Source organism: Cyanistes caeruleus, chromosome 4, assembly GCF_971803275.1.
Source record: "Cyanistes caeruleus chromosome 4, bCyaCae1.hap1.1, whole genome shotgun sequence".
Lineage (NCBI taxonomy): Eukaryota > Metazoa > Chordata > Aves > Passeriformes > Paridae > Cyanistes > Cyanistes caeruleus.
The window spans coordinates 78466185-78493127 of record NC_141704.1 but is presented as its reverse complement, the minus strand read 5'-3'; the positions used below and the strand labels follow the sequence as shown (position 1 = coordinate 78493127).

The 26943-nt window shown below is 39.2% G+C and overlaps 1 protein-coding gene across 3 annotated transcripts in view; it reads left to right on the top strand.

Annotated features, from left to right (window-relative positions):
* The window catches only part of BCAT1 (branched chain amino acid transaminase 1), a 69267-nt gene extending 49242 nt beyond the window's left edge, over window positions 1-20025 (top strand). For all 3 annotated transcript variants that reach the window (XM_086885485.1, XM_086885484.1, XM_086885483.1), the window contains 7 exons: window positions 646-765; window positions 3166-3329; window positions 4692-4834; window positions 10515-10600; window positions 12276-12416; window positions 13544-13618; window positions 17656-20025. In XM_086885485.1, the coding sequence (XP_086741611.1) occupies window positions 646-765; window positions 3166-3329; window positions 4692-4834; window positions 10515-10600; window positions 12276-12416; window positions 13544-13618; window positions 17656-17697 (771 nt within the window). In that variant the 3' untranslated portion in view covers window positions 17698-20025. The remainder of the gene's footprint in view (window positions 1-645; window positions 766-3165; window positions 3330-4691; window positions 4835-10514; window positions 10601-12275; window positions 12417-13543; window positions 13619-17655) is intronic.
* The last annotated feature ends 6918 nt before the right edge of the window (window positions 20026-26943 follow it).

The following is a 26943-nucleotide window of genomic DNA, read 5'->3' as shown; positions in this document are numbered from 1 at the left end:
TCAGATGTACAGAGTGTTTTTGAGGGATGGGTGCTGTTCTGCAGGTATTCGCATGCAGACAGCTGTCTGATTTGCCCTGGTGCTAATGTTCCCCCTTTCCTTCTTTGCACTTCATTTAAGTTGTTCAACCTCTTGAGTGCCTTTGGTTTGGTCATGCCAGTAATTTAACACTGCTTTTAGCAAGTGGTATCTTGGCCAGTGAACCTCCTCCAAGGCTTATTAGCTTAATTGCTGTAAGAACTTGGGAACTTCGGGAGACTTGTCGGCCCCTCGGAGTTACAAACCAGATCCCTCTCCTGTAGAAGAAGTGATGCTGTAGTTGGCAGCATGCCCGGCTGAGTTTGCACAGGGAGTTCTCCACATGCTTTGGAGGGAGGAAGGGTCAATGGCTCGGTTTTACCATCTCAGGAGGATACTTTGGAGCAAAGGAGATCTTTTGGGAGACTGCACAAAAAGGCACAGTAGCTAAGACCATGGGATATTAAAGTCTGTAAGGAATGAACTCAAGGAAGATGTGAACCTCTACACTGTGTCAACTGTTGCATATCCTGAGGAAGTGTTCCCTGTAGTACATGGATTTGTAAAGACCACAGTGTTCCAGCTTTATTTCTCAATTTTCTTTTTTCCCTTTCTTTTTCTTCCCAGTCTTTTGACCAGAACGAGCTGTTAGAGTGCATCCGTAAGCTTGTGGAAGTGGAACAGGAATGGGTTCCCTACTCAACCTCTGCCAGCCTGTATATCCGTCCTACCCTAATTGGAACTGAGGTGTGCAATATTTATTTGTTTTTTCTCTCTCTTAACTGTTGTTTATTTAGGTACGAGGCAGAGTTCTCCATCCATGAAGGGAAATACGCAGCAGTCAGCAGGTGACGGGATTAAGTTTGGGGGCAGATTGGTTTTGTAGTTCTACTTTGGAGTCCCTGTAGCAGCACGGATTTAAGGTTGACCACACTGCCACTTAGTGGCCACACTGGATCTGAGCACGGAAAGTAAACGGAGGAACTGCTAGAAGTGGGAATAGAACAATACTTTTTAACTGGGGCTGCGCTGAGAGGATAGTTACATGTGGCAAACCCTAATGATTCAGAGAGAACATGATAGAACACAAATTGCTGTGTACATTTTGTAATTTCAAGTCATACCTGAACTTAGTGAGGAGTTTTTGGAAGATTTTTTCCTGTAAACTAAGATGTCTCAGAAGAGTTGTTTTCAACAGAACTAAGGACTAGTTCTTCTGTCTATTTATTCTTGAAACAGACCTTCTAAGAGGCTCCTTAGAAAATAGGTATTAATGTGTCCTCTCTGAGTTTCATGTGTGAGTCAATTCTATAGTATTGATAAAGGGAATTAGAAACAGAGTTTATTTTATTAAATCCTTCAGAGTTCTTTTTTTTAGCAATAGCAAGAGAGAAAGGTATAATGGTAGAGCATAGAACAAGGAAGCTAAAGAATGTAAGTTCCAAACTAGGTAAGCTAAGCTTCTGCGATATCCCTGTCTGTAAGTAGTTACCATACTTTTACATTTTATGTTTTACATTTTGCATAGGTTCTAGGACTCCATTAATTTAATACTTTTAAAGTAGTTGCAGATTTTCTGATTAAAGAATCTCCACTCAGTGACTATAAGGTACTGATATTAAAATTGGGGTGTTTACCCCTGTTTTGTTTTTTGGAAATTCTTTTGCTCTAAGCTTATTTCAGGGTAGCCAACACTTGTGGCCTTTCCACTATCACATGTTGTTTCCAGGTTGCACGTCCTACTAGGCTTTTATAAATCACCCCAGTTAGAAACCCAGGCAGCACAATCTTTTGAGTGATCATGTCAGCAAAAATATCGAGATCTCAGTAAATCCTTTTAGAAGTCTTTCTGAAGCAGTAAGGTAGACAGAAATCAAAGGAACCCTTTCAGCCCCTGGAGAACTTTGGCCAACACCAGACTTCTCACCTCCACCTTCAAGTGTTGATGGTGATGACTTGGAGTGTGAGAAGCCATCTCTCAGAGAGGAGCTGGAGAAAAATCTGTTGCAATTCTTGGTTATTTCCTGTGCTGTTGTGTTAACTGTTTTTAGCAGGCAAATAATTTTAGCTGTCACACAGGCATGCAGAGGGCCTGCACTCAGCTCTAGCATTGCCAGTTCTAAGTGGTACTGGACAGTTCTTCTCACTAATGCAGCTAACAGTGGTTTCTCCACTGTTGTTACTGCTAAGAGTAGTCTTGCCACTTCTTCTTTCCCCCAGAAGGCTTTGTGGGCTTCTGGTATGATTAAGGAAATAATTATATAGCACTTTGGTAAGCTAATCTTTGAATTCTCAAAAAATTGAAACTATTTGAAAGTTCTAGAATAACATATTGATAAATATGTTTATCAATTGTTGGTGTGAGACACTGGTGGTTTGGTTCTTTTTCCCAGGACCAAGACTGATGAGAGAGAGACCTGTTTTTGTGTTTGGGCTTAGGATGTTTATTTTTCTTTGTCTATATTACATATTTACAGAGTACAAGGAGCTATGTACAGTAGGCTAACAAAGTGCAAAATGGCTGAAGGAGTATCTCTTCAAGGTCTTTTAAGTGTCAACCCATCCAATAATGAAATGCCAAATAACTGATTTCCATTACTAACCCAATAACCCGACATCTATGGCCTGCAATGTGGATTCTTTCATCCAATCCCCTAATATTACCCAAAAAACCCTAGAAGAAGAAGCAGAAAGGGACAACACCCTAAATTCTCCATGTTGTCTCTTATTCACTAATATAGCTTAAACCCTATACTCTGATTTTCTCACCCAGTGACTTAATATAATTCTATCTAACTTACATTCTCAGTTTCTCTACTCAGTTCTAGAAGCTTTCTCTATGGTTTTGAATTAAACTTTTAATTTAATTTAATTTAAACTATGAATTAAATAGTTTCAAGTATTGAAACTATTTGAATGGCTATAAGTGAGTGGTGACAGTATATGAAATTAGGGCTGCTATGTTGCTTGGACTGGGGGAAAGTTGTAGAAATACTTTTTATTCATTGTAGCACTTTGCACTGTCCTGGTAAAAGCACTGTCATGCTGCAGTTGCACTGAAAGCAGTGTTTCAGTAGCCGATGGTGCAACACCTGATGTTTGAAGGATACCAGTAACTTTTGATTTGTTTGCATTCTTTATTTTCAGCCTTCCCTTGGGGTGAAGAAGCCGACTAAAGCCCTACTGTATGTCATACTGAGCCCTGTGGGCCCTTACTTTGCAAGTGGAAGCTTTAATCCAATATCCTTATGGGCAGATCCAAAATACGTAAGAGCATGGAAAGGGGGAACAGGAGACTGCAAAGTGGGAGGGTAAGAAAGCATTATCCTGCATTTTCTACACAGCTCACAAAGCAGATTTGGTTTCTAGTGAAGTATCTAATGCAGCAGAAATAGACACATTACATGCAGTAGTTAAACAAGCAATATACTACAACTAAGAGTTCAAAATTGTACTTTGCAAATATTACTTATACAACTCACTTGCATATTTTTGTTTGAATATTGCAGCCAGTTGATTTTTTTGCAGCATCTCAAGCTGAGGAACTTGGAAGTTGTCCATGTTATACTTTGGCTCTTGCCCTTGCAGCAGCTGACACTGAAGTGACCACTTTGTGCTGCATCATCAGTATAGCAGCCTGCTGCCAACAGAGCAGGGAGCAGCTCTGGCTGCTGACCTCCTTCCCTGGATTGTCCTATCCAGGAGTTTCTTTGCTAGGCAGGAAGTCAGTAGCTGTGAAGTGCTGCTCAGCTGAGCTGGTAGAATAATCAGAGGGCAGGAAAGTAACTTTCCTTCATTCAAAGATGTTGAATGATGTTCTGAATGATGTTCTGAACCTTTGATGTTTCTTTATGAAATTTTGCTTATTTCTATAAACATATTATTTCCTGCACATCCTTCATACATCAGCTGTGAAAAAGAGTAGTTTGGAGTTGTCATTGACTTGATTTGTGCCCAGAGGTGAGAACTTCAGTTTAGAGCTGCTGATTTTGCGTTTTGAAGGTTATTGAACATCAGAAGCAAAAAGGGGTATTTTTCCCCCTCAAAGCAGCAGGCATTGTTCAGTCAGGTTCGCTCTGTAGGCAGCATTTTAGAAAAATGTTTGCTCCTAAAGGATATGGCATTCATTCAGACACAATTGCATTTCCTGAAGATGCTATGAATATCTTTTATTAGAAAAAAATAACTTATCTCTGGTGATACTTGTGCTCCAAGAGTTTTATCCAACATGTATTACCCATCTGACATGAGGCAGATGAATTAAGGAAAAAAAAACCCCAAAAATGAGAATAACACCAAGAAACCCCAAAAGCTGGAGGGGAATTGTTGCTCTCTCTCCAGGATGCCAACTGCTAAATAAAGATAAATGCTTTCTGAGGGTTTTTAGTTGCAATAGTTAGAATGTCCAGAATATGGAACAAGAGGTATGTTTAAGACAGTTTGGATGGATTTGTTTGAGTTGTTGGTGGTGTTCAGCCCTTCAAAGTTTTCAGGTTGTAGGTACAAATGATCTAGTAAAATGCTAGTGGAGTACTTCCAATGAAAACATCCCGGAGACAAGCAGTGACTGTTGCAGAGTGCTTGCTCATGAGATGGATGCACAAAATCTTGTTTAAATTGAGAAGATGCCCAACCAGCTACTCATAAGTCTTTATTTTTTATTTTTCCTGAAGAAATTATGGTTCTGCTATTTATGCCCAACAAGAAGCCCTGGAGTTTGGCTGCCAGCAGGTTTTGTGGCTCTATGGAGAAGATCATCAAATAACTGAAGTTGGAACAATGAATCTGTTTCTCTACTGGATAAATGAAGATGGAGGTATGGTAACATAAAGCAAGAAAACTTTTAACAGAGTAGACAATTGGGACCGTAATCCACAAAATGATTATTAGAATGCAGATCATCATCTTTTTAATGAAGATGGTTCAACAAAGGAAATGCTTATTCTCTTCTGAAAATTACCAGGTGACTGTAGCTGTGGGAAAGGAGATTCTGGAGCAGCTGTGAGTGCTGCCTGCTGATAACAGACTAAACTGCTGGGCTAAGTCCCCATGCTCAGAAGGGCAGATTTCAGCCATGCACAAGGTCACACATCAGTTTTGGTATCAGCAGGATGTTTGGTCTCTAAGGAGGTGTTGGCTCACAAGCAGTGCAGATGTGCTAAAAGGCAGCTTATGGCTGTGCAACTCTTCAGACTCTGTAGCTTTGAGTATGAGTGGCTCCCATCATCACTTGCTGGCAAGTCAAATATTCCTCAGTCATATCCAAGAGTATTTCAGCATTGAATCCAAAACTGTTTCCTTTGAATAATTTGAAGTTCTGTCCAGTGGTAGCAGGGAGAGAAAACATGTCAGTCAGTGTTGGAATCACTAATACACAAAAGATGCTTTCAAGATGTATCATCATCTTTCTTTTGACAGTCGTCTCTGAGCGAGGTACATGCTGATTAAAAACTGTCCAGTTAAGGAGCAGCCAACTATTTAGGCATCCCAAACCATTGGGTATGCAAATATTCAGTGCTTGAGATGTGCTAGCTCTGGTGGCTGCACCTGATAACTGGTTTGGAAGGCTACAGGCAAGGGAATAAAAGGATACCTCATGACTTCCATGAATGCTGTCTCTCCAAGAAAATGAAGTGTTACTGAATTTTTACATGGCAGCTGATGCAGGGGTCAGACTGATTTCATTGTAGTGCCATGGGTACCCTTGAAAATTGTCAGCTTTCTGACAGTGCTCAGCTGCAAAAAAAAGGCAACATTTTGTGGGGATAGCAGTGTGCCTTGGATAATGCAGTGAGATCAGGATCCAGCTACCTGACTCCCATCTCCAGTTCCATTTCTCCTTCCAAAAAATCTTTACCACATTTTTGAGAAGAGAGATAGTGCTCCCTTAGTGTTGAATGAGTCTGTGAAGCTTTATGAATGAAGTGATAAATAGTAGACATTTTCTTATTGTTACAGCAGCAGTTGATTTGTCAGTGTAGATAGATGGCCAAATTTATGCCTTGTGGAACTTAGCTGGAAAAACATGAAAATAGATTTTGGCTCATTCCACCCAGGGAAAGACACTGAAGCAGGGACATAATTAGAATTCAATGTTCTCATTGTACTTAAACCAGGAATATACTGGAATTATGCAGCTGCAGCACGGTACTGTTCCAAAGATCTGCCAATCACTGTGTTTCCAGTGCACTGCTGAATGGTGCTATTGTGAGGTGGCCGTAGCAAACAACTTGTAATTCCTGCCACCCAAGCAGGCTGTTTGCTGGCAAACCTGTCATTTCACAGACACGGGCATTATCCTCCTGGGGCACTTTGGTGTCTCCCAGGGTGTTGAGTAACTCTTAATTTGGGGGATCTTTGGCTGAGAATCACTCATGCTGCCAACGGGTGTCATCACATACCTGCCTGTGGCTTTGCACGGGGATTTAGAACCTGCTTGTCATTGTGTTCTGTCACTTCACAAAGGACACTCACTTAGGCTGTGGTTTGGTTTTGTTATGCAAATGGTGCAGCTGAGCGGGATCAAAAAAAGTGAGACAGAAATTGCAGCTCATCATCAAAAGAAAATGCCCTTCTTTGTGTGTTCTGAGGTCACTGTTGAGAGCTGAACTGCTGTCCTTGGTTTATAACCAGAGGCTTATCCCAGTAAAGCCTGGACTGGAGGACAGCCATGCTTCCAATGGGAGTAGGCTTTCCTTGCAGCCTTTGCTGTATATCTGCAGTTACAGCATTGTGCCTAAAGGTGACATGTTGTCCCAGATGGCAGGAGCAGCCTGAAAAAATAGTTCGTTTGTAACATCAAGGAAGGGAGTAGGGGGAAAAACTGCTCAGGTTTCGGTAGAATAGTGTGAGTTGTTCTGTGCTGTTCTTGTATTCCCACTGCTGCTCTGAGGCTTATAAGATGGCAAAAACTGGATCCCTGCTGTTGCATAAATACTTCATTCATCAAATCCTATTTATAGTTTATGTTCACTGAGTGAAAAATACAGTCCTTTCCACATGCCTTTTGAGAGCATGTAACTATCCCAAGAAGCTCTTGACATTGAAACTCACTTCCTGTCACAATGTCTGTTCTTCTGCCTAGAATATAGGCTTGGCTTTATGGAAAACCTTAAAATTTAAACATATGTCCAACCTAAGGATTGCTAATTTGAAAAATTCTGTTTCTTCAAAATGATCTGCAACCGTTTGGGGTCTGCTTCTATCTTTAAGGCATTGTAAATAGTATTCAGGCATTATTTAGTATTTTGTGCTGCAATTGGAATGGTGATTAGTAGTACCCACTTCAAAATTTTATAAATTAAAAAGTAAATCTGTTAAAAGATTGTCTGGAACCATCAGGTAAAACTTTAGGCAAGTTTGCTAAATATTCTATCGTTGGAACATTAGTTGTGCAGCAGAAGTGTCATGTACAATTACAGTGCTATCAAAATCAGTATTGTAGCTTCTGTTCTAGTAGAGAGCCCCAGCAACAGACTGGAGGGGAGAGCAGCAAATGAATGAGGTGGCAGACAAAGCAAAGGATGAAAAAGTAATTGATGAAAGCAAATTAACAGACCGATGCAAAGGTAGTGATTGCATGAGGGAAGAGTTGAAGAAAAGCCTGAGGGAAGTAAGGAGAAAGACCCAGAACAAGCTGGTAGAAGAGGTTATCTGTTAGTATTAATGAAAACAGGGTTTTCTGAGTTCTCCTTGATCCTGAAGTTCACTTGGAATTTATCACTTTGGTAAAATATGTATTAAGATGAATTTCTTGGCATTGCTACAGCATGACTAGTACTGAAGGTATCCCATGAGTGTAATCTCACCTGCTCTATGCTCATAAATACAGATACTTAAAAGCTGAAGTTGTGTAATACGGAAGATCACTTTTTAAAAACCCCTGTAAACACTCTGATGGAATTCTGCTAGAGCAAGCTTATACCAGGTTTAACAGGTGTTAAACTGGGCAAGCAGTACTATTACAATATAACTAATAGGAGTCAGCTGAAGAGAAACCTGACATTTCCCTTCAAATGCTTTTCTCCCGCTTTTTGCGACTACACATTTTAAGCCCATCAAAATAATTCAGAAGACAAATGGAATCTGTGAGCTCACAGTCTGTTTTCTGGGAGATGGACAAACTGATATCATATGGAGCCTGGTTTGGCATCACTTCACAGAGAGGATGAGCTTTTGGCATACCATGTTGGATAGTGTTATCATCTCTGCCGGATACCAGGGGAGCAGATGTTCCCTGGGTGGCCCCAGGCTGGTAGGCATCATATGTATACTTGACAAAATTCTGCAGAGCAGCCTGTTTAGAACATTTTGAGACTTTCATGTCCTGTCTGCTCGGTGCTGTTTGGCGGCTGGTTTGGCCTGGCACCTTTTCAAACTAGCTCAAATCAATTAATATATGTTACTGAGCTTAAACGGGTCCTGAACAAGATCTGTGGCAACATCACCAGACAGAGAAATGTAATCACAATCTTTGGTATCAAAGTCCACGGTATTTGAAGTTTTCTGTTCAAGAAAGGAGTCTGTTAGACTGTGATTGGGTCACAAATGCAGAATATCAGGTTTTCAGTGTTTAGAATCAGCCCTGTGGCTCATGGAAAGTTTTAAAGTCTTCTCTTTGTGATAGTTGTGCCAGAATTAGGATCAGACATGCATCACAAGTAGGAATGATGCTAGACAGACTCCAAAAAGGGAATGCTGTTATTCCTGACTGTATGAGAAAGAAGAGATGGCTGACATAACTAGAAGTCTGGGATAGGCTGGGGAATGGCACTATGGGCTAGTCAAACCAGAGCAGAACATACAGCCTGCTCTAGGGCTGCAGTTCATACATTTTGTTATGGCAGTTTACATCTATTACTGATGTAATAGAATGTACAGCTCCTCATAAAAGGAACATGGAAGCACTGGTAGGAGAGTCCAAATAAATAAATCGAGGGGTGGCTGCATTAGAAAGTAACAGGTGTTTTCTGAGAGAATGGACAGTGAGTAGCAGATTCAGTGAATTTATCCTTCACTTCCCCTATCCCATCGCAGCTCCCAATGCCCTGTCTTGCAGAGTGGGGGAGCCCAGGATATGCTCAGTCCCGAGCTGGCAGGCAGTGTTTGTGCACAGAAATACCTCACTTTCAGAAATATCTGAAAGCAGCCATATTTCTTTCTTCTACCCAGCTGCAAGTATTCACAGGATCTATAAAAATATTTTAAAGAGAGGTTCTCCTTTGAGAAAAGTTCAGTCAGGCCTGGATTCTGTGATCTTTTTGCAGAGAAAGGGGACATAAGTTACGTATCTTCATGTTTTTATTGTTTTTTTATGTGACCTAGGTAAAAAATAAACAAAACTCTTAATGGTTTGTGGATTTATTGGGCAGGGTAAGGTAAAAAAAGAAAAAGGACTATAAGTAGAGAAATAAAATGGTTAGGAAAAAATATGAAGAGAACTACTGAAATACTCTAGATGTCTTGCCTTCTCAGTGCAAATTTGAGACTGTCTTAAAAGCCTTTGTCTGACAAGAGTAAAAGGTCAGTCTTCTCTGATAATAGAAACCAGTGAGTACACTATGTGATGGCTTAAAATGAAAAAGATTAACTCTGCTGCAGAGATCAGATGGAAGAACAAAGTCTACATACAAACTTGTGTTTTAAGTATTTACCAAGCATGAATTGTTTAACCGAGACTTTGTTTACCATTTATCTACCATTTCATTAGTTCTGTTAGATGAACATTTATCTACTGTTCTTTTTCAAAAGCAAACAAGAAACACTAGCTAACAAACCAAACTACTTAAATTGTTGTTGTTGTTGTTGTTGAATTTTTCTTACAATTTCTCTAATTGTGTAAAGAGAAAATTTGCATAGAAAAAGGGTGTCTAGACTACAACAAAGGAGCATTAAGGAAGTCTCCTTCCAAGGAGGGTTGGCAAGATTTCCACTGCTTTTCTGGTTCATTATATGAACTTCAAAATTTTTGGTCAATGTTTCATATTGCTGCTGTGAAATGGATATTCTAAATCCCATATTCCTGAATTAAGTAAAACATTTTGGGGAAAGTTGTGATCTGCCCTGGGATTATTAGGCATGATTTTCCTCTGCCTTTCTATTGTGAATCTGGAGACAGAACCATTTCATAGTTTGCAGTAGTAACACAGTGCAGTTACACAGTTATACGTACAATGCCCTGAGGAATAAAACCACCTACAAGTCATTGGGCATGTATATATTCATCTATTAAATATATTTCTTTCCCCACCCACTGAAGTGTACACAAAAGGTTCCAAACACTCAACAACAGTTTACTTGAACTGAGTATCTGTTTATATTCTTGGAGAACCCTGATAAATGTTGCATCTCATGGCATAGGGATTTTTTTTGATGCCACAGAATCATAGAATATCCTGAGTTGTAAGGGATCCACATGTTTGGTGTAATATCAGTAAACTTTTGTTTCTTTCTTTCTTTCTTTGTTTTTCAACAAATGCTTCTCTTTTGTTTGGCAGAAAATGAACTGGCAACACCACCTTTAGATGGCATCATCCTTCCAGGAGTGACAAGGCAAAGCATTTTGGATCTGGCACGAAACTGGGTGAGTGTTTTGGCAGTAATGGTTTCAATTATCATATTTTAACTTCAGCAAAAGTAAACATTTCTGGTGCTCAGTATCTTAAAGTTCAACTGGTTTGGTTAAATCATACAATCATAGACCAGTCTGGCTTCCTAGAATCATACAACAGCCTGAGTTGGAAGGAACCTTAAAGACCATCTCATTCCTATCCCCCTGCCATGGGCAGGGACACCTTCCACTGTCCCAGCCTGCTCAGAGCCCCATCCAACCTGGCATTGGAAAGGACCTTTACAGGCTGTCTATTCCAGCCTCCCTGCAATGAATAGAGACATCTTCAACTAGATCAAATTGCTCAGAGTTGTGTCAGAAACTCTGCTTTCAGGGGCCCTCTGGATGGTACCTCTTCCCTTCAGCGTGTCAGGCTCACCACACAGCTTGGTGTCGCTGACAAAACTTGCTGAGTGTGCACTCAGTCCCTCTTACCTAATGGGAACTAAGGGCATGCTAAGTCAGGGATTCTCAGGAGCATCCTCAGAACACCCACACCTGTCACACAGAACAATACCAAGCTTGTTAAAGTAGCTCCGTGTAGTATTTAACATGAAAATTCTCATTAAATCCACTGGTACCAGCAACTTAGAGCAAGGAAACAAAGAATTAACCATGCATGACCATAGCTATACTTCAGTCATCAGCTCATTATTTCTGCATTTAGTTCTCATGCTTCCAACCTTGCATGCTAACTAGCATGCAGCCTGCTCAGCCACAGTCTTAAGGTCATCTGTCTCTTTCCCATTCCTGTCTTGTAGTGTAGCAACCCAAGAACTTATTTGGACACTTGGGACTAGATCATATCTTGAAATGCAGCAAACTCTGCCTTACTGTATTCAAAGGTTTTTATTGCAGCCTGGGTAAGGATGCTACACAGCCAAAGGCTCATAAAGCCCAGCCTCCTGTCTCGGGGATTTAGTTGGAATTATGCTTAGAGTGGGATAACAGGAATACCACATACATGAAATAAAAATTTCAAAGACTGATGTTTATTTTTTTCTTGAAACACATCCCTTCAGTTGATTCCTATGCATTCTTCAACTCTTGTAGAAGGTAAAACACCTCCAGTATTAAAACTCTGCAGTGCAAATAGATTTACTCATACCTGCAGTACAAGTAATTTTTGTATGTGACAGCTGTGTGCAGGCTATGGTAGAAAATTTCAGTAGGGCTAAAAAAATACATCACATAAATTGGTCTGGCAGGTTAAATTAATCAACAGAATGTATCTTGCTTAGGAATTGTCTGAGAGTGAGATGCAAAGGCTCTCTTGATAAGATTGAGTAATTGTTGACAAACTCTAACATGCTAGGAGACCATGAGTAGAGAGATCCAGTGTCCCGTAACAATTCTTCTTTGTTATTCCCTAATGTGATACTGATATTCTGCACCAAAACAGAGGGAAGTGCCACTTAATCATCAGCATTGTATCTGGCAAACCACTGGCCTCTTTCTAGGGCTTTTTTTTGATGAAAATCTATCTTGTGTGATACTGGGATATTTGAAAAGATCACAAGATCAGAGTAAAAATTTGACTTATTGTCACTAGGCTAAATGTTCTATTGGAAATGTTTCAATGTAGAAAATGAAAATACTAATGTTTTTAAACTTTTTAGAATTTTTATGGTTGCATCTTCTTGTGCAGGGAGAATTCAAAGTGTCTGAGCGATACATCACCATGAGTGACCTGACAGCTGCCTTGGAAGAGGACAGAGTAAAGGAGATGTTTGGTGCTGGAACAGCTTGTGTTGTATGTCCCATCTCTAAAATTTTATATAAGGGCAAGGTAACAAATGTCTCTTGTTTTTTTACCCCTTTCCTTTTTTCTTCTGAATTTTATCTCAGTTAATTGCAACTGAAGCTGAAATCAAGGGAGTTAGAAAAGGTGCACTGCCTGGAAAGATGAACAGTGTCAGTGTGTTGTTTCCCAAGTGAGTTACTGGTTGTCAGGAAGGAACTTTCCTCTTGTCTTCTGGGGTTTTTCCTAAGAGCTGAAAATATAAAATCTCAAGTTCTGGGAAAGCAAGGAAACAAGCAATTCACCACCTGTTTGCAAATGTAGAAAATACAATCTTCTGCATTTCTTTTATTCAGTATTTTTGCTAAGGTACCTGGAAGGGGTGAGGAGAGAAAAGACTTTCACAGGGAACCAAATTTCTGAGCCACTGCTGTCCTTCCTTCTCAAATTCCTCTCTTCTTAGCCCCTCATTGCAGGGATCCCAGCTCTGATGGAAGAGCTGTTTCAAGCCAGTGCACAGCTGCTTTCACCTCCTATTCACCATATGGGAGATTTCTCCTGCACAGGTGGAATTCCCCAGGCATTCAGACTGTTAAGCTCACTTGATGCTATTTAGTCAGTACCAAGTTAGTTCAGAGGACTAGGGGTAGTGCAGGTGCATAAAGGGTTGTGCTTTGTCCATAAAACATGATCAGTACAATAAATGTCTGTTAGGTGATACTTCCTGAATGAATAAAATAGAATAAATGTATTGATTAACTGATGCTGAGACATTGAAGTGCTGAGTGGTAAGTACTGTAAATATAAGTGTTGTATTTCTACACAATATACCTGGAAATGAAATGCTGTATAATAATGTTACTACTCTTGCCTGGACAATATTCCCTCCATTTTGGACAGATCTCTTGGAAGGCTTAGATTAGCCTTTACTGAACAGCAGCATAACTGTTTAACTTTTCACTGGCCCTCCTGTTTGAAAACACCAACCAACCAACCAAAAACCCAACAAAAACTCCAAAATCAACTACCCCTTCCTACTCATAAGGAGGGCTAGCCAGCATGATAAATATTTATTAATATTTTTGGCAACCATAAAGTATTCATATAAATGTAAAGCTATTATTACATGTTAATCTCTTTCTCTCCCCTTCTCCCTCTCCTTTATTCCATGCCAGCACTTGCACATTCCAACTATGGAGAATGGGCCTGAGTTAACAACCCGTTTCCTGAATAAGCTAAGTGATATCCAGGTAAGGTGTTTTCTCTTTTATAACCACATAAAATAATAAAAGGTGAACATTTGGAAGGAGTGGAAAATAATCTTTTTGGTACTGATGCTTTGGATGGCATTATATAATAATACAGATCCTTTGTCTAATGTGGTTATTCTGTCAATTTTCTTTCCTTCAGAAAGTATGATAGGGATGAAGTATAGTATAATTTTTCCCTACTCACCTTGGAAGCTGAGTAAGAGTTGCAAGATATTACTACTGCTATTAGTGAAATCTAATACTGCTGTTACAGGTTGGTTTTTAAGAGAAAAAGACAGGATTATGAAGCATCTTAACCACAATCACAAATGAATACAGGTTAATCAATAAAGAGATGAATGAGGCAATTAAACATTCAGTGGGCACAGCCAGCCGATCACCATTTCCATTTCTCATTATCTTTCCAATCACACGGTCATTTCTCATTGTTAAAACAGTTCCCTCCTCTGTCATTTGCTAAATATCAAAGTCTGTTTGGAATCTGTGCTTTGTCTCCATGTTTGGGCATAGGAACCAATAGCATTTCAGGTAAAGTCACTGAGTACCAGGTGATCACCCTTCTTATTCAAGTTGCCTGGGTTTTTTTCCTTTTTTAGTGTAGTTTATGGTGTGGGGGATTTGGGGATGGGAGAAGGTCTTGGCAACTTACAAAGCCCCCGTTTTTAAGATCAGTTAGCAGTTGCCTGGCAGTATTGCCAGAATTTCTTCAAATTGAGTCTGATGGTTTCCGTTCTACATTTTTGGCTCAAAGTGGTCTTAGATTTGCCATTAAAATTTTCGTGTTCCTGCCAGTAATCCTGTGATCTGTGTCTTTTTCCCCTGAGGAAGTGAGCAGCGTAAGACAAATTTATCCAGCCTTTTCCCTTAGGTGTCCTTCCATGCCCTCCCTGATAACAGAAGGTCAGAATGGGTCAGGCTGGAAGGGCCCACTGTGGTCCTTTGGTCCCACCTTCCAGCTCAGGCAGAGTCATCCCAGAGCATATGGTACAGGATTGTGTCCAGACAGTTTTGGAATATCTCTGGTGAGGGAGACTCTACACCCTTTCAGGACTGTTCCAGTGCTCAGTCACTGCCCAGTAAAGAAGTTCTTCCTCGTGTTCAGGTGGAACTTCCTGGGCATCAGTTCCTGCCCATTGCCTCTTGCCTTATCACCCTGGTTTTCCACCACCAACCAAGGCTCAGGAGGAGGCTGAAAAAGTCTGGATTGTTGCTAAACATTATCTTTCTTGGATCTTTTCACTTTACTTGCCTGTTGATGTGACCTGTGTTCATTAGTCACATGCCAGGAGTAAATTTGTTACTCCTGGAAAATGCTTGACTATTAAATATATGCTTAATTCTGGGTTATCTTCCTTATTTAAAAAAAACAAAACAAACAGGAGAGTTAGAACAAATAGTCGTTGAAAACATGATTTTAAAGAGATTAGTGGTTGCTTCCCCATTAAGAGTCAATCAGTGGTTACTGGCTGTGTTTTCTGCACCTTTCTGTCTGTGGAGAGATGGGTTCATATCCAGAAGGACCTCATGATGTAAAACAATCATGAAACAATGAAATCAGAAAACAATGCTGCAACACAAAAAATGGACTATATAATAATCTTCAAATGTCAGAGGAGACTCTTTGACCAAGATCTTCTATATTCTCTACCAGGAGAAAAAAATAACAGATTGTTTTGCATTATCACTGGATTATTGTCCTGTTATTTGGACAATCTGAGGCTGTAATTGCAAAGAATCTTCCTGTTTTGAAGATTAAAATGCAATAGAAATAGCAGTCAAACACAGTTTTGGTCTCTGTGCTGTTCTGTTTCCTGAACTGGGGCAGTGTATCCATTTCACGTTTAACAGTGGGAATTTGTAAAAGAGTAGAAATTCTCAGCACAACCATGTCCTGCTTGTGAACCTGTGACCAAAAGGTGCAGGTTCTGTATCTATTGGCATTGTACTCTAGTTCCCTTGTGTGCAGTACATGCTTCTTTTATTATTTTCATTTTCTCTTCATTATTGTGCTCCCAAGTCTGTTTTCATGCTGCCTATTGTTCTTCTGCAAGTCTGCTGTTTTCAGTGGGATGTCTTTAGATGTGAACAGCTGTTCAGTGGAACCAGAGCTGGAGTGACAAATTAGAAACTCATGGGCAGAACTGATTCAATTTCTCATGCCAGTTGAGAGAGACAGTGGTGGCACTGCAATACACATTTCCCTTCCTGTCACTGAGTAGGTATCATGATTACTAAAGGATGATAAAGACTTCAAATTAAAGAACATTATATAAATTAATGGTGTGCTTAGGAATGAATTAGTAATAGTACACTCTTCCACAGCTGCTTGAGTTAGAAGATTTAGGGATGAGATTCTTTTCTCTGGAAATACACTCACTGAAATCCCACTCAGATGTTTCTGTGGATTTGCATCCCTGCTTTGAGAATAAACAAGCTTTAGCTATGCCCTTTAAGACATAGATTAAGCTGCAACTTGGAAGGGATGGATAGAAAATAAGATCTATTGCTTATGCTACATGTTATTAAATACAGTTAAACACTGCAGGGAAGACAGCAGAGACATTTAATCAAACCTCCTTTCTTTCTGTGGGCAGTGCAAAAACAACCAGGAAAGGTTCACATATATGTGTTAATTTTTACAAAGTACAGCCTGGATGTGGTGGACAGTGGAAGAGGGATCCACTAGCCTGGGGTCACAAAGCCCTTGACAGAATTTAAAAAGGAAGCTAAATCTGCTTTTATTTGCAGAAAGAGATGATCTTCATTGTGGTATTGCATCTTCATTACCCTTTTAGTTCTGGAAGCAGGTGCAAATGCTACTCAAGTGGCAACTCAGACCAGTCCTTGAAACAATTCCTGTATCAGAGCAGTACTATTAGGCAATGCTCTTGCCTAAAGATAGCAAAATTTACAAATAACTGCAACTGCAGAACAGGAGCAGTAGGATTAATAATGAAAAGAAAAAGTAGGTGTGGTACTTGTGAAGGTCAGTTAGAGGCCTTGCCTGCTGGAGAAAAGAGGAAAACACAAACCCACTAAACACCATTCCTTTGTGGATTAGAAGTATGTTTCTTCTGGTTCATCCTGATTTGGAGCTGTTGTGTTTTCCCTGCTTTAGTGACCTGTTATCTCTTCCCCTGCTGATGCAGAACCTGTATTGGAAGAACTTCCTTTTTTCCACTCAGGAGAAATTAAGGGATCTTTTTAGCCTACATAAAGCCTCTAAAACCAGTCTTCATTTCTTGGTTGAAAGTGCTTTCAAGCTCCCTGAATATAACACTATAAGGGAAAGGGCTCCCAACTCCCATCTGATGCTGTCTCTCCACCTCTGACTTATTTACCTACTTGAGCCCTGTGTGTGTTTTGGGGTCTCTCTGGAGCATTGTTTACAGGACTTGTGACAGAGCTTTAGGACATGGAACCATTCTAGCAGTCAGAAGTGCTGCCCTGGGGCTGTATCCTCCCCTGGAAGGGGATACGGCTGCATGCCATAGGTTGCCTTCATTTCTGCTTGGTGATCCCATTTGTTTGTGTACGGAAAGACAACTTGTTTTATTCTGGATTACAGTTCTCCCTAATTGTACTCTGTGGTATTTGTGATGGTTTTATTTCACATTCAATCAGAATGTTGTAATAAAAAGCCACCTTGACAATAAAAAGAAATAAAATGAAATGTGTTTGTTTATTGGAGCTTGAGCAGGGGCATAGTTATGAGTGAATTAGTGAGCAGGCCTCGGGGAGTAACTGCATTAAACTGATGGAACTGAAGCAGAACTGTTCTGTGTCATCTGTAATGAGTATCAGCATTGCCCCTTCCTAAACCTGCTATTGTAGTAAGAGTAAAGCAAGCTATCTTTAGTCTGTGCCCAAATCAAAGGCAAGTAAAGGCATAAGAAATAATGTAAACTACTATCAGAGCAGTGGATATGAACATTTCTGTGGGTAGAGCTAAGAAATTATCATAAACGTACACAGATCCTTCTAACTTTTATTCTTCACTTTTTGCTTTGTTTCAGTATGGAAGAGAAGACAGCGATTGGACAGTGCTGGTGTCATGAAGGTGGCAGAGTTCAGACCCTCCAGACAGACCTGACATCTGAATAATGACAACTTCTGTAGCTGCCAGTGTGTAGCATAGTCTCAGTATCAATTTGCTCCCCAGGATGATTGTTTCCACAATCCAGCAAACGTGAACACAATCATTTTGATTTCTACTGTAATCCTGTTGGTAGAAGCCTGTTTTCTTGCTAGAGGTGCTAAATGTTAGCAATAGAACTTTCCTCATGGTTTTCTTAGTGCCTCTTTATATACAGTCTGGAACCTTGTAAAATGCTCTTCAACTGCTCTTCAGTTTGGTTTGTTTACTGCCACCATCAGCAGAACATGTGTCAATGAGGATGCTGCCTGTTAGCTGCCTGCAGGGTTCTGTTGACATTATTCTGCCTTTTGCCCTGTTTGGGAGAGAGGTTTAGCCATACACTCCGTCCTTTCATGCTCTGCTTATATGGGAGATTCCTGAGTTTGTAGATGCCCTCATCCTCTGTCCAGTAACTCTGGCCTTTAGCCCAAAATTCTCCGAGTCAGCCCAGTCTGCAAGATGGTCCCTGTTGGCTTATTGCCCTTCCCTCCATGGGGATTTGCTGTGGCTTTGGACAGTGTATACCTCTCAATAGTTGAGAACATCCTTCTAGACATAATTTAAAAGACAATGTCATGCCCTGCTGAGATAAAAATTCCCTTTTGGCCTAGCAGAGCTGGGCTCTGCAGACACAGCGTTGCCTTCCAGGTGAGTGTTTAGAAAATGAGATTAGGCAACTTTGGCTGTGAAAACGGAACCATTCTTCACAGCAACCAGACCTTTGGATTGAGGAATTTCCTTCATCATCTACTTACATAATTTAGGTCAGAAAACTGTTTTCCTCATTCCTTTCACATACTTGCTGTATCCAGCCTCCATTGACACATGTACTGTAGAAGGGCCTTCTGTTGAGGAACAAGCAGTGTTGTCAACAGAAAATGTCTAGAAGGAAAGAGGTTTCACTCAAACCCTGATTTCATTCTGGTTAAGCAGATAATTCATACAACACTGCTTTCTCACATGCAGTCTTAATACTTTGGAAGCAATAGAGATCATGTAGCCCATAGCTGGAGAAGTAACTCCTGCAAATGTTCACTCATTCAGCGATCATTCTGTAATATTTATTAGCTTTCTCCTTCTGCACACAGCTTTGTTGAACAGCTTTAAGATACCTCTTGCCAAAAAGAATAACCATATTCTGTATCAATGTTCCAAAGTGCTACTTCAGTATAGAACTGGTGGAACTTTATTGACACTTTATTGGAGTCCTATAAGAAGTAAAAGTGAAACATTTCTTGTTCTAGTTTGCAATAGAGATGCACCAGTATTAAGGGAAACATTTAGCACTTTAATTTTTTTTAAGACCAACAGTATCTCTCCCGTGCTTAACAAGTCCTTTGTATTTACTGACATTTGTTAACATAGTTTAAAAAGGCAAAATATATTTTCTAGTGGACTATCCATGCCTTATGCAGCTTTTAAAGAGCAGCCTTATGGCTTCCTGTTAATTTTTGGTCACATTTTGAAGACCCCTCCTTAGCCATCACTTTCTTCTGCTCCCTCAGAACATAACTTTATCCTGTCTTTGACTGCAGTCCAATCTAATTTTTTAATGAAGAACAGTTGAAGGTTCTCTCTGACAACGTAACTATTATTGAAACTTGATGGATAATTTTCTTTAGTCTACAACTGCAAGCACAAAATGTTGTTTCACTTACAGTAGTTATAGTGTTGTGACCATTTGAATCTGTATTGTGTGCTGGTCTTTGTTTCGGTATCTTACTATGTGTTATAAGCTGCTGGTAGTCTTTCCTCTTATTTAATTAGATGGCTGGAAAAATGAAAATGGGGAATATGTCAAGATGCAACATGAGGTAGAGAATTTTGTCCAACGAGACCAGTATTGAAATTAAAGAGTGCCTTTAACCAGAGTGTGGCATGGAGCTCTCTAAAGATTATGTAATGAGCAACCATTTGTGGCTTACTGGTATTGAACTATCTAATTTTTCCCTTAAGTTCATCTTTGATTTAGCAGAAAATGGAAAAGTGAAACTATCTAACTTCAGATGCATGGCAAAGTGATTGTGCAATACCTTAACATCTCAGCTTTGATAGAGTTGATATATGATACCATATATTGAAAATCCCCATGAAGGCCTCAGTATACCAGCAGCAACCTATTCACTAGGCAAAATGAATAAGGACCAGTTAGAAGAACTATTTTATTGAAATGTAAACATGAAAGTTGTGTAAAAGTTTTCTTAAATGGGTTGCAAGTCATTAAACAGGAAGAAACCAGGTGTTCTCATTTGTTGTGTTTTGCACTGTTTTCTGCACTGACCAGAGAGACACCTCTCTTTCTCCTGCTGATGGAGACTTCAAAATGAGGAGAATTGATAGTGGAATGACCCACAGAAATAAGGAGTCTTTTCTCACAGGGAAGAATGAAAATGTGGAGTGTGTGTTTGTTAATTGTTGTCTTTAACATCTTGGTTAATTGCCTTACACTGTCTGTGTCACTCAAAGCTGTGCTTGTTTCCAAGTGGAATCCGGGGGAATAGGTTTTGGATTTTAAACCTTGAAACCTAAAGAAGAGAGCTGGCAGGTCAGTATAGTACAGGAAATTCTTCTGATGTTTCATGCTGTCCTACTCTGAATTCTGGCAGTGCATTTTATCCCATTAACCAAAGGAAAGAAATAACATGTGTAAATAACAATCAGTATTTGATATTGCATTCTCCTTTTTTTCGCTTGTAAAATTTAGGAGGGAACTGTGGTATTCCCTGAGCTAGTAACAGATTGTAAAAGAACATCTGCACATCTTTTCTCCATGTGCCCTATTTGTTTAATTGCAACAGATTTACATAGAAAGAGTATGGTACATCATAACTAGGCAATTATCCATTCTTCATCACTTAGTTATGGTTCTGGTAATTGATCATTTAAAACATAAGATAGTCTAACATTAGGAAAATCTGAAACTGTTCAAAAAAGATAAACAAATTAATATTGTTGTATGATTTGCATAATTGGCTGCAATTATTTATTTAATGTTTAATTGGGTTGATAAAATGAGATTCAGCCTTTCACATGCTTATGTTTTACAAACAGTAGTACTTTAAAATGATAATAACGAAATCTAATTTTCATATGTTCTTTCTTCTCCATTCTTTTGATTATTATTTTCAGTACTGAGCATGCCCTTAATTTTCAGTTTGGTTAGAATGATTCATGACTAAGAAAGAAGTCCTTCAAATAACAGAATTCTCATGAAACTGACATTTCATACAAGCTGTTCTGGTGCCAAGAATTATGGCTTCAGCAACTGGCATTACTTAACCAGATTGCTAACTGCAGTGAGGGCAAATTCACTGAGCATTGACAGGCACAGACACAGGTGAGGATACTAATAAAGGTTCCTAGGGCAGATAATCTGTTCAATCCATAGCAGTGTAAAGCCAACATGGTTTTTCTGGGGTACAGAAGGGAAGACTGATAAGATAAAAGTAAGGTAAGTGAGCTCTCTCTGCCCAGCCATTGTTTACACCTGTTCAACTATCTCAAGCCAAAAAGCAGTTATCAGCCACTCCTCCTCTTTGTACATAATCTCTTTTTTGGGTTTGCATGATTCAACACAGAGATAGCATAGATCTTTTCCTGTATACTTATTTTTATTATTTATCGTTAGGTGTGAAGAATAGTAATATGGAAAAATGTGATACTTGAAAGTCATTTGGAGTACAAGTTATCTGAAATGTCTGTCTTCCAAGAGGTAGACTGAAAACCAGCTGGAACTGATCTCAGAGCTGCTTAGTTAGAGGAGGAACCTTCTTGAATTCAATGGTCTCTCCAAAACAGTCTGCATAATCCCAGCAGATTTCTGCATGTGAACTGTCTGTTCCCTGTGCCTTGCTATGGAATATAATCCGGAGATATTCGGAGTTGGTGGCGCAGCCTGGCAGACTGTGATACATTGTCTTTCTCTGCATGGGATCCACCCTGCTGAGGATAAGTTTTAATGTTCTCTGGCAGTCTGATATCCTGAGAGGTGGCAGCTGTAAATGATGGCTGAGCAGGCCCTGGGATACTCATTGCCCTGCTCCTTGCTGTCTTTCTTTCCCCCTCTTTCCCCAGCCTTCTGTTGTCTCATATCTAAAAGTGACTAAGCAAATTTTCATTCTTCTTGCTTTTAGCAGTAGTGACAGTTAAAAATAAAAATAAATAAATAAAAAAGGGTAGTTTTTCCATTTTCCAGGTATTGAGGGATCACAATTGTGCTTTACCACCAGGACATGTAATCCCTGAACAGAATGCCACTGACTTTGTGACCCTGGACAAGTCATCTAAACTCTTTCTAAGTGCAGAGTAGTAGTACTACCACTTATATCACTTTAATCCAAACTTTTGCTTAAAAACTTATTACAGATCAAATTAAGCTTTCTAGGAAAAGCTTTTTAAGAAACGAGAAACATGCCATGTAAAGTCCAGTATTTCAAGGGTTACATTAGAATAGATAAACTTTATTATGCAGAGAAAAATGTTACTTAAATGAGAAATATATTCAAAGTTTGCTACTTAAACCCATAAACGTGTAAGAAATGTAGTTCAGAATATCAAACTTAGCATACAGAATGATCCTGAGAAGAGAAATGCACCTCACAGTGGGCTATCCTATTAAAAAAGTGATGCTTGAAGGAATAATGACACTTCTCAATGTAAAGTCATTAGTATGGGACTATAATAGAGGTGCACTAGGTCACATAACACTGAGACAGACCTCTGTATCGATCTTGACCAAAAATTTGCTGAACTGCAATGCTTTACCAATTTGTAAGTGTGAAAGACCTGTGTTTTACTGTATTTTGTCTCTATCCTCAAGATTTGGAAAAATAATTCATAGATCCCAAATAATTTAAGCTCAAAAACTTAGTTATTTGTATTTTTAGCCATAAGAGCGAAAGAGAATACTGGCATTGCATTGGTGAGAAGCAGTCCTCCTGTCCATGCCTTGCTTTGAGCATGACTCTTATTAGAAGGAGTTCCAGGGTGTTTTCTCTGACTCTCCAAAATCTGAGTGCCATCTATAGTACACTTGGCAAATATATCCCCAGCTCCATAAACAAAACTATCACCTTGATCTGGAACAGTCAAGTACATTAAGACTTAGCAGATGAGGAGCAATACTAAATTACAATAATAAATAGATTAGAAATAAGATAAGTCAATAGATTTGGAATAAAGTTTTAGAATCAGTAGCTCAGATAAACAGAATTCTCACTAATCACACTAGCAAGGTCAACCACACCCAAATATACTAAAAAAATTATGGTAATTATATTTGCCAATAGTTAACAGCATTGTTCTCTCTGAACATTAATTTATACTCTTTGCTTATATTAAAACTTAATTAATCATTTTTTAATGATTTTTTTACCACAATCCTGCGTTTTCATGCCATGCTTTAAAAAAAAAAGGTCTCTTAAATTTCATGTTTATGGGAAGATTTTAAGGAAGATTTAAATCCTGATTTAAAATATTTAAATACTTTCTGGGTAAAGTTGAGGTAGAAACAGGAAAGACAACTTTGGGGAAGTACTTGACTAGTATTCCAAATGGTTTACCAACAGTGGCCATTCTTGGTTTTTACCAAAGACGTATGCAGGGAATAGTTGACAAAATAAGGTTATTGCTTGTTTTAGTAAGCAAGAGTTGGGGAAGTTTCTGGGAGCTGGTTCTCTTAACACTAATTATTTATAGTTCCTGATTCTGTCAGGCTAAGAGGGGTTTCAGGGGGAGATGCAGGAGCTCAGAAGCTTATCTCAGACAGTAATGTCCTGCCAAAACAGATTTTCTGTCATTTTATGATCAAAGTGATCAAGGTATGAACATGGAATCTTTTAAACTTTGCACCTTTTTTAAAAAAAATTGTTTTTCATTTTAGAATTCTGATACGGTGTTGCTGAACTATTGTCTTACACTATCATATTGCAGTAGCTGATAGGAAGAAAGCAAACATTGTTATTCTTTATATAATCACCTTCTTTCTGTATGCCAAATCCCCTGTTCACTGGTCACCACTAGAACTGGGATCATTTTGGGTGAAATAACTGCACCCTACTTGTACGAAAACTAAGTACTTAATGCTGGCAGCACATGCCAGAGCAGTAAGTGAAAATCTGCTGTGTCCTGAACAGGCATGCCAGGAGCAAGAGTGAAAATACCCGTCAGGTCAGTGAGGGCAGGAGCAGCACATCATCACCATTCTTGTTAAGTCCAACTGAGAGACTGCCCAGGTGCACCAGAAGTCTAGCAGGATCAGAGGCTGATGTTGATATTTAAGAATGCTCTTACTCAGTTGCTTAAATACCTACATCTGTGCCTACATTTTCAACTTGGGCTCCTGTATCTTAACTGAAACCTGCTTGTAAAACAGTGGAATATTTGGTCAAACAGGTAATGCTCCATACCACCTAACAGGTCAGTGATGTATTCTCTTAATTTGTATTAAGCCCAGTGGTTCACTAGAACTGCAAGCAGGAGACAAACACAACATTAACACTATTTCATAGTCAAGGATGTTCACAAAGAGTGGATCTATTGTCTTCATATCCCAGGGAGATGGGTTGGACTCAACTTGGCCCCCGAGTGACAAAATATAGAAGTTTCTTTGCCATTATGGAGACAAGTAAGTTTTATCTGAAGCTATTTACAAACAGTTTCTGTTGGAAAGCCAGAAGTCCCAATCTACTTGATCCTTGAGGCATTTAGAAGGGTGCAGTAGTAGTTACTGAAATTGTAACATACAAGCACTGGGAAATTAGCAACTTGGAGAAGAAGTGAACACCCCTGAAGGGTCTCCTTTTTCTCCATTGTTGAAAGTTAACTGGGTATTTTACAAGAATCTGAAGCATATAAAAGCAGTAAAGGACAGATGTGTGAAAAAGTACTGGATAAACTAAAGGAAACTCTACCTCATTCTTCTCGAAAGGTTTTGTAGAAGCACAATTAAGTGCTCCTAATGGCATTGTTACATACCGACCACCTGGCATGAAAGAAGCACTATATTTGTATGTCTATAAATCCTGTAAGAACTGTATTTTGCTGGCAGTAGGAACAGTCTATACTGTTTGCAGTTTTCCTCATCAAATCTGTAATTATGCAATGTTTCTGTCTCCAATAAAGGAATTTAGTTGGCACCTGTTTGTGGCATGTTATGAAATCATCAGTGTTGAGTACAGCTAACTAAGTGTAATTATCCCATAGATGGGAGCTGCTATGAAATAAATTCTTGAAGGTTGGATTAAAAGAAAAAAAAAGTCCTCCTGAATGAAGTGTGGCATGTAAGAACAGCAAAGCCAGGATCAAGTGGCAGACATGTACCTACCCTGCCAAGACTGAAGGCTGAGCCAGTTATCTCACTTACAGTAAAATGCTGGACAAATTAAGCAGCAGAAGTACCTACCTGCTAACCATGTAGTCATGAAACAGTTTTTAATATGCCAGGACTGTGTAGCAGTGATTGAATACAGTTCCCATTCTAAGGGTTTGGGGGTGATGAAGTCAGAGGAGAGAATGCCAGAAAACAGCTTTATACTTGGAGCACTTACTTCACAGGGCATTCCTGAACAGTCATTACTCCAAAGTATGTCGACCAGTGGGAAGCCTTTTGAAGATGGAAAGTACTGAAAGTGAGTGTCATTAAAATCTTGACATTTGCCATGTGTGGTGGCAGTATTTACAAAAAACTTTATATATTCCCCCTTTCCAGCACAGGGAATACTACGATTAAAGGTAGTACTGATCCGTGCTGTGGTAAAGTAAACATCGGGGTATATTTTGCACCTGGTTTGGTTCTTGGTGACTTCAGAGAAAGCTGGCATGGATACAGGACACTTTAAAGAAGCTGTAGATAGGTAAGTACTAAGAGAATTTAATTACTGCTAGGAGAATGAACCTAACATGTTGGAATCTGACTTTTTTCCTGTGTCTTGGCCTCTCTCCCTCTCATCCTAAGGGAACCTTTCTTTACTGTAGCTCTGGCTTGAGCTCCAGCTTTCTAAAGTCACTTATTCTAAGTAGTAATAAGTTGAGGGCTGATCATACAAGGCTTCAGAGACTGACCCATGTCTTCTAGCAAAATTTTAAAAGACTTTTTGTTTTTCCTTCCATTTGAAACAGCTCAGTAGCTGGCAATAGCTCTGTCCAGTAAAGCACTTGCAGTGTCACCACCAGCACTGTGTTTTTGGGGCTGGAGAGTACCAATTCTGAGGACTTTGATGCAGGATACAAACCCTTGTAAAGTTGATGTGACCAAAAAAATCCAAACCCACAGTTTTAAAATAATACAGTGAGAGGGCAAAACAGAAAGCAAATAACCTGCCCTGTGTTCATATAAAGAGGGCATGAGAACAAATTTGGGTATGCAGTATAGGCAGTCAGAATTATAAATGGCAGTTTTAAGAGCGTATCAACAGAAGTATTGAATTGAAGCTTTTCTTCTCCCTTTAATTTTGCTCAGTGTTTTCATTCCATGGCATCACAATATTGATTATTAACAGCTGCTGATGAATTATCCCATTGGCCAAAAAAATTTTCTGCACTGAAAATTACTTTCGTTGTTCTGGATGCTTCTCCAATGACAAACTTGTAAAAGAAGATAAAGAATGTGAAAGGTGTGTCTACTACTCTCTCTCCTAAGGGAATGATTTTTAATGCCTGATAAGAGAATGTCATACTTCACCTGCAAGTGATGCTATATTGTAGCTGTACAAATTAGGGATTTTAAATTCTGAGCATTCAAGCAAATTGTTCTTCTGAAATTATTTCAGAATAAGCTCTGTTTATTAACACTTTTTATTTTGCACGTGACATAGTTATTTCAGAAGATTCAACTTTGGTTCATTCAAGCTCTTAGTGGTATTCAGACAATTTTCCTTAACTCTGAAGGGTGGCATAGGTTAACCCTTTTTTTTAGAGTGATGTAAAGAAAACTCATACACAAAGAAAGGATCCTAAACCAAACTGAGTGTGAGATAAATAGATAACTACTTAACTCTAAAAGAGAAACACACAATGAAGTATTTCAAATGGGTGAGCTGTAACCACAGACTGTAAAGTACACCCACACTTTAAATTTTGACACTGCATAAGTAATGTAATATTTTAAGTTGTCTTCTTATTGGGTTAACAGTTACTTGTGTAAGTAAGGCACATGTGCATATTCACA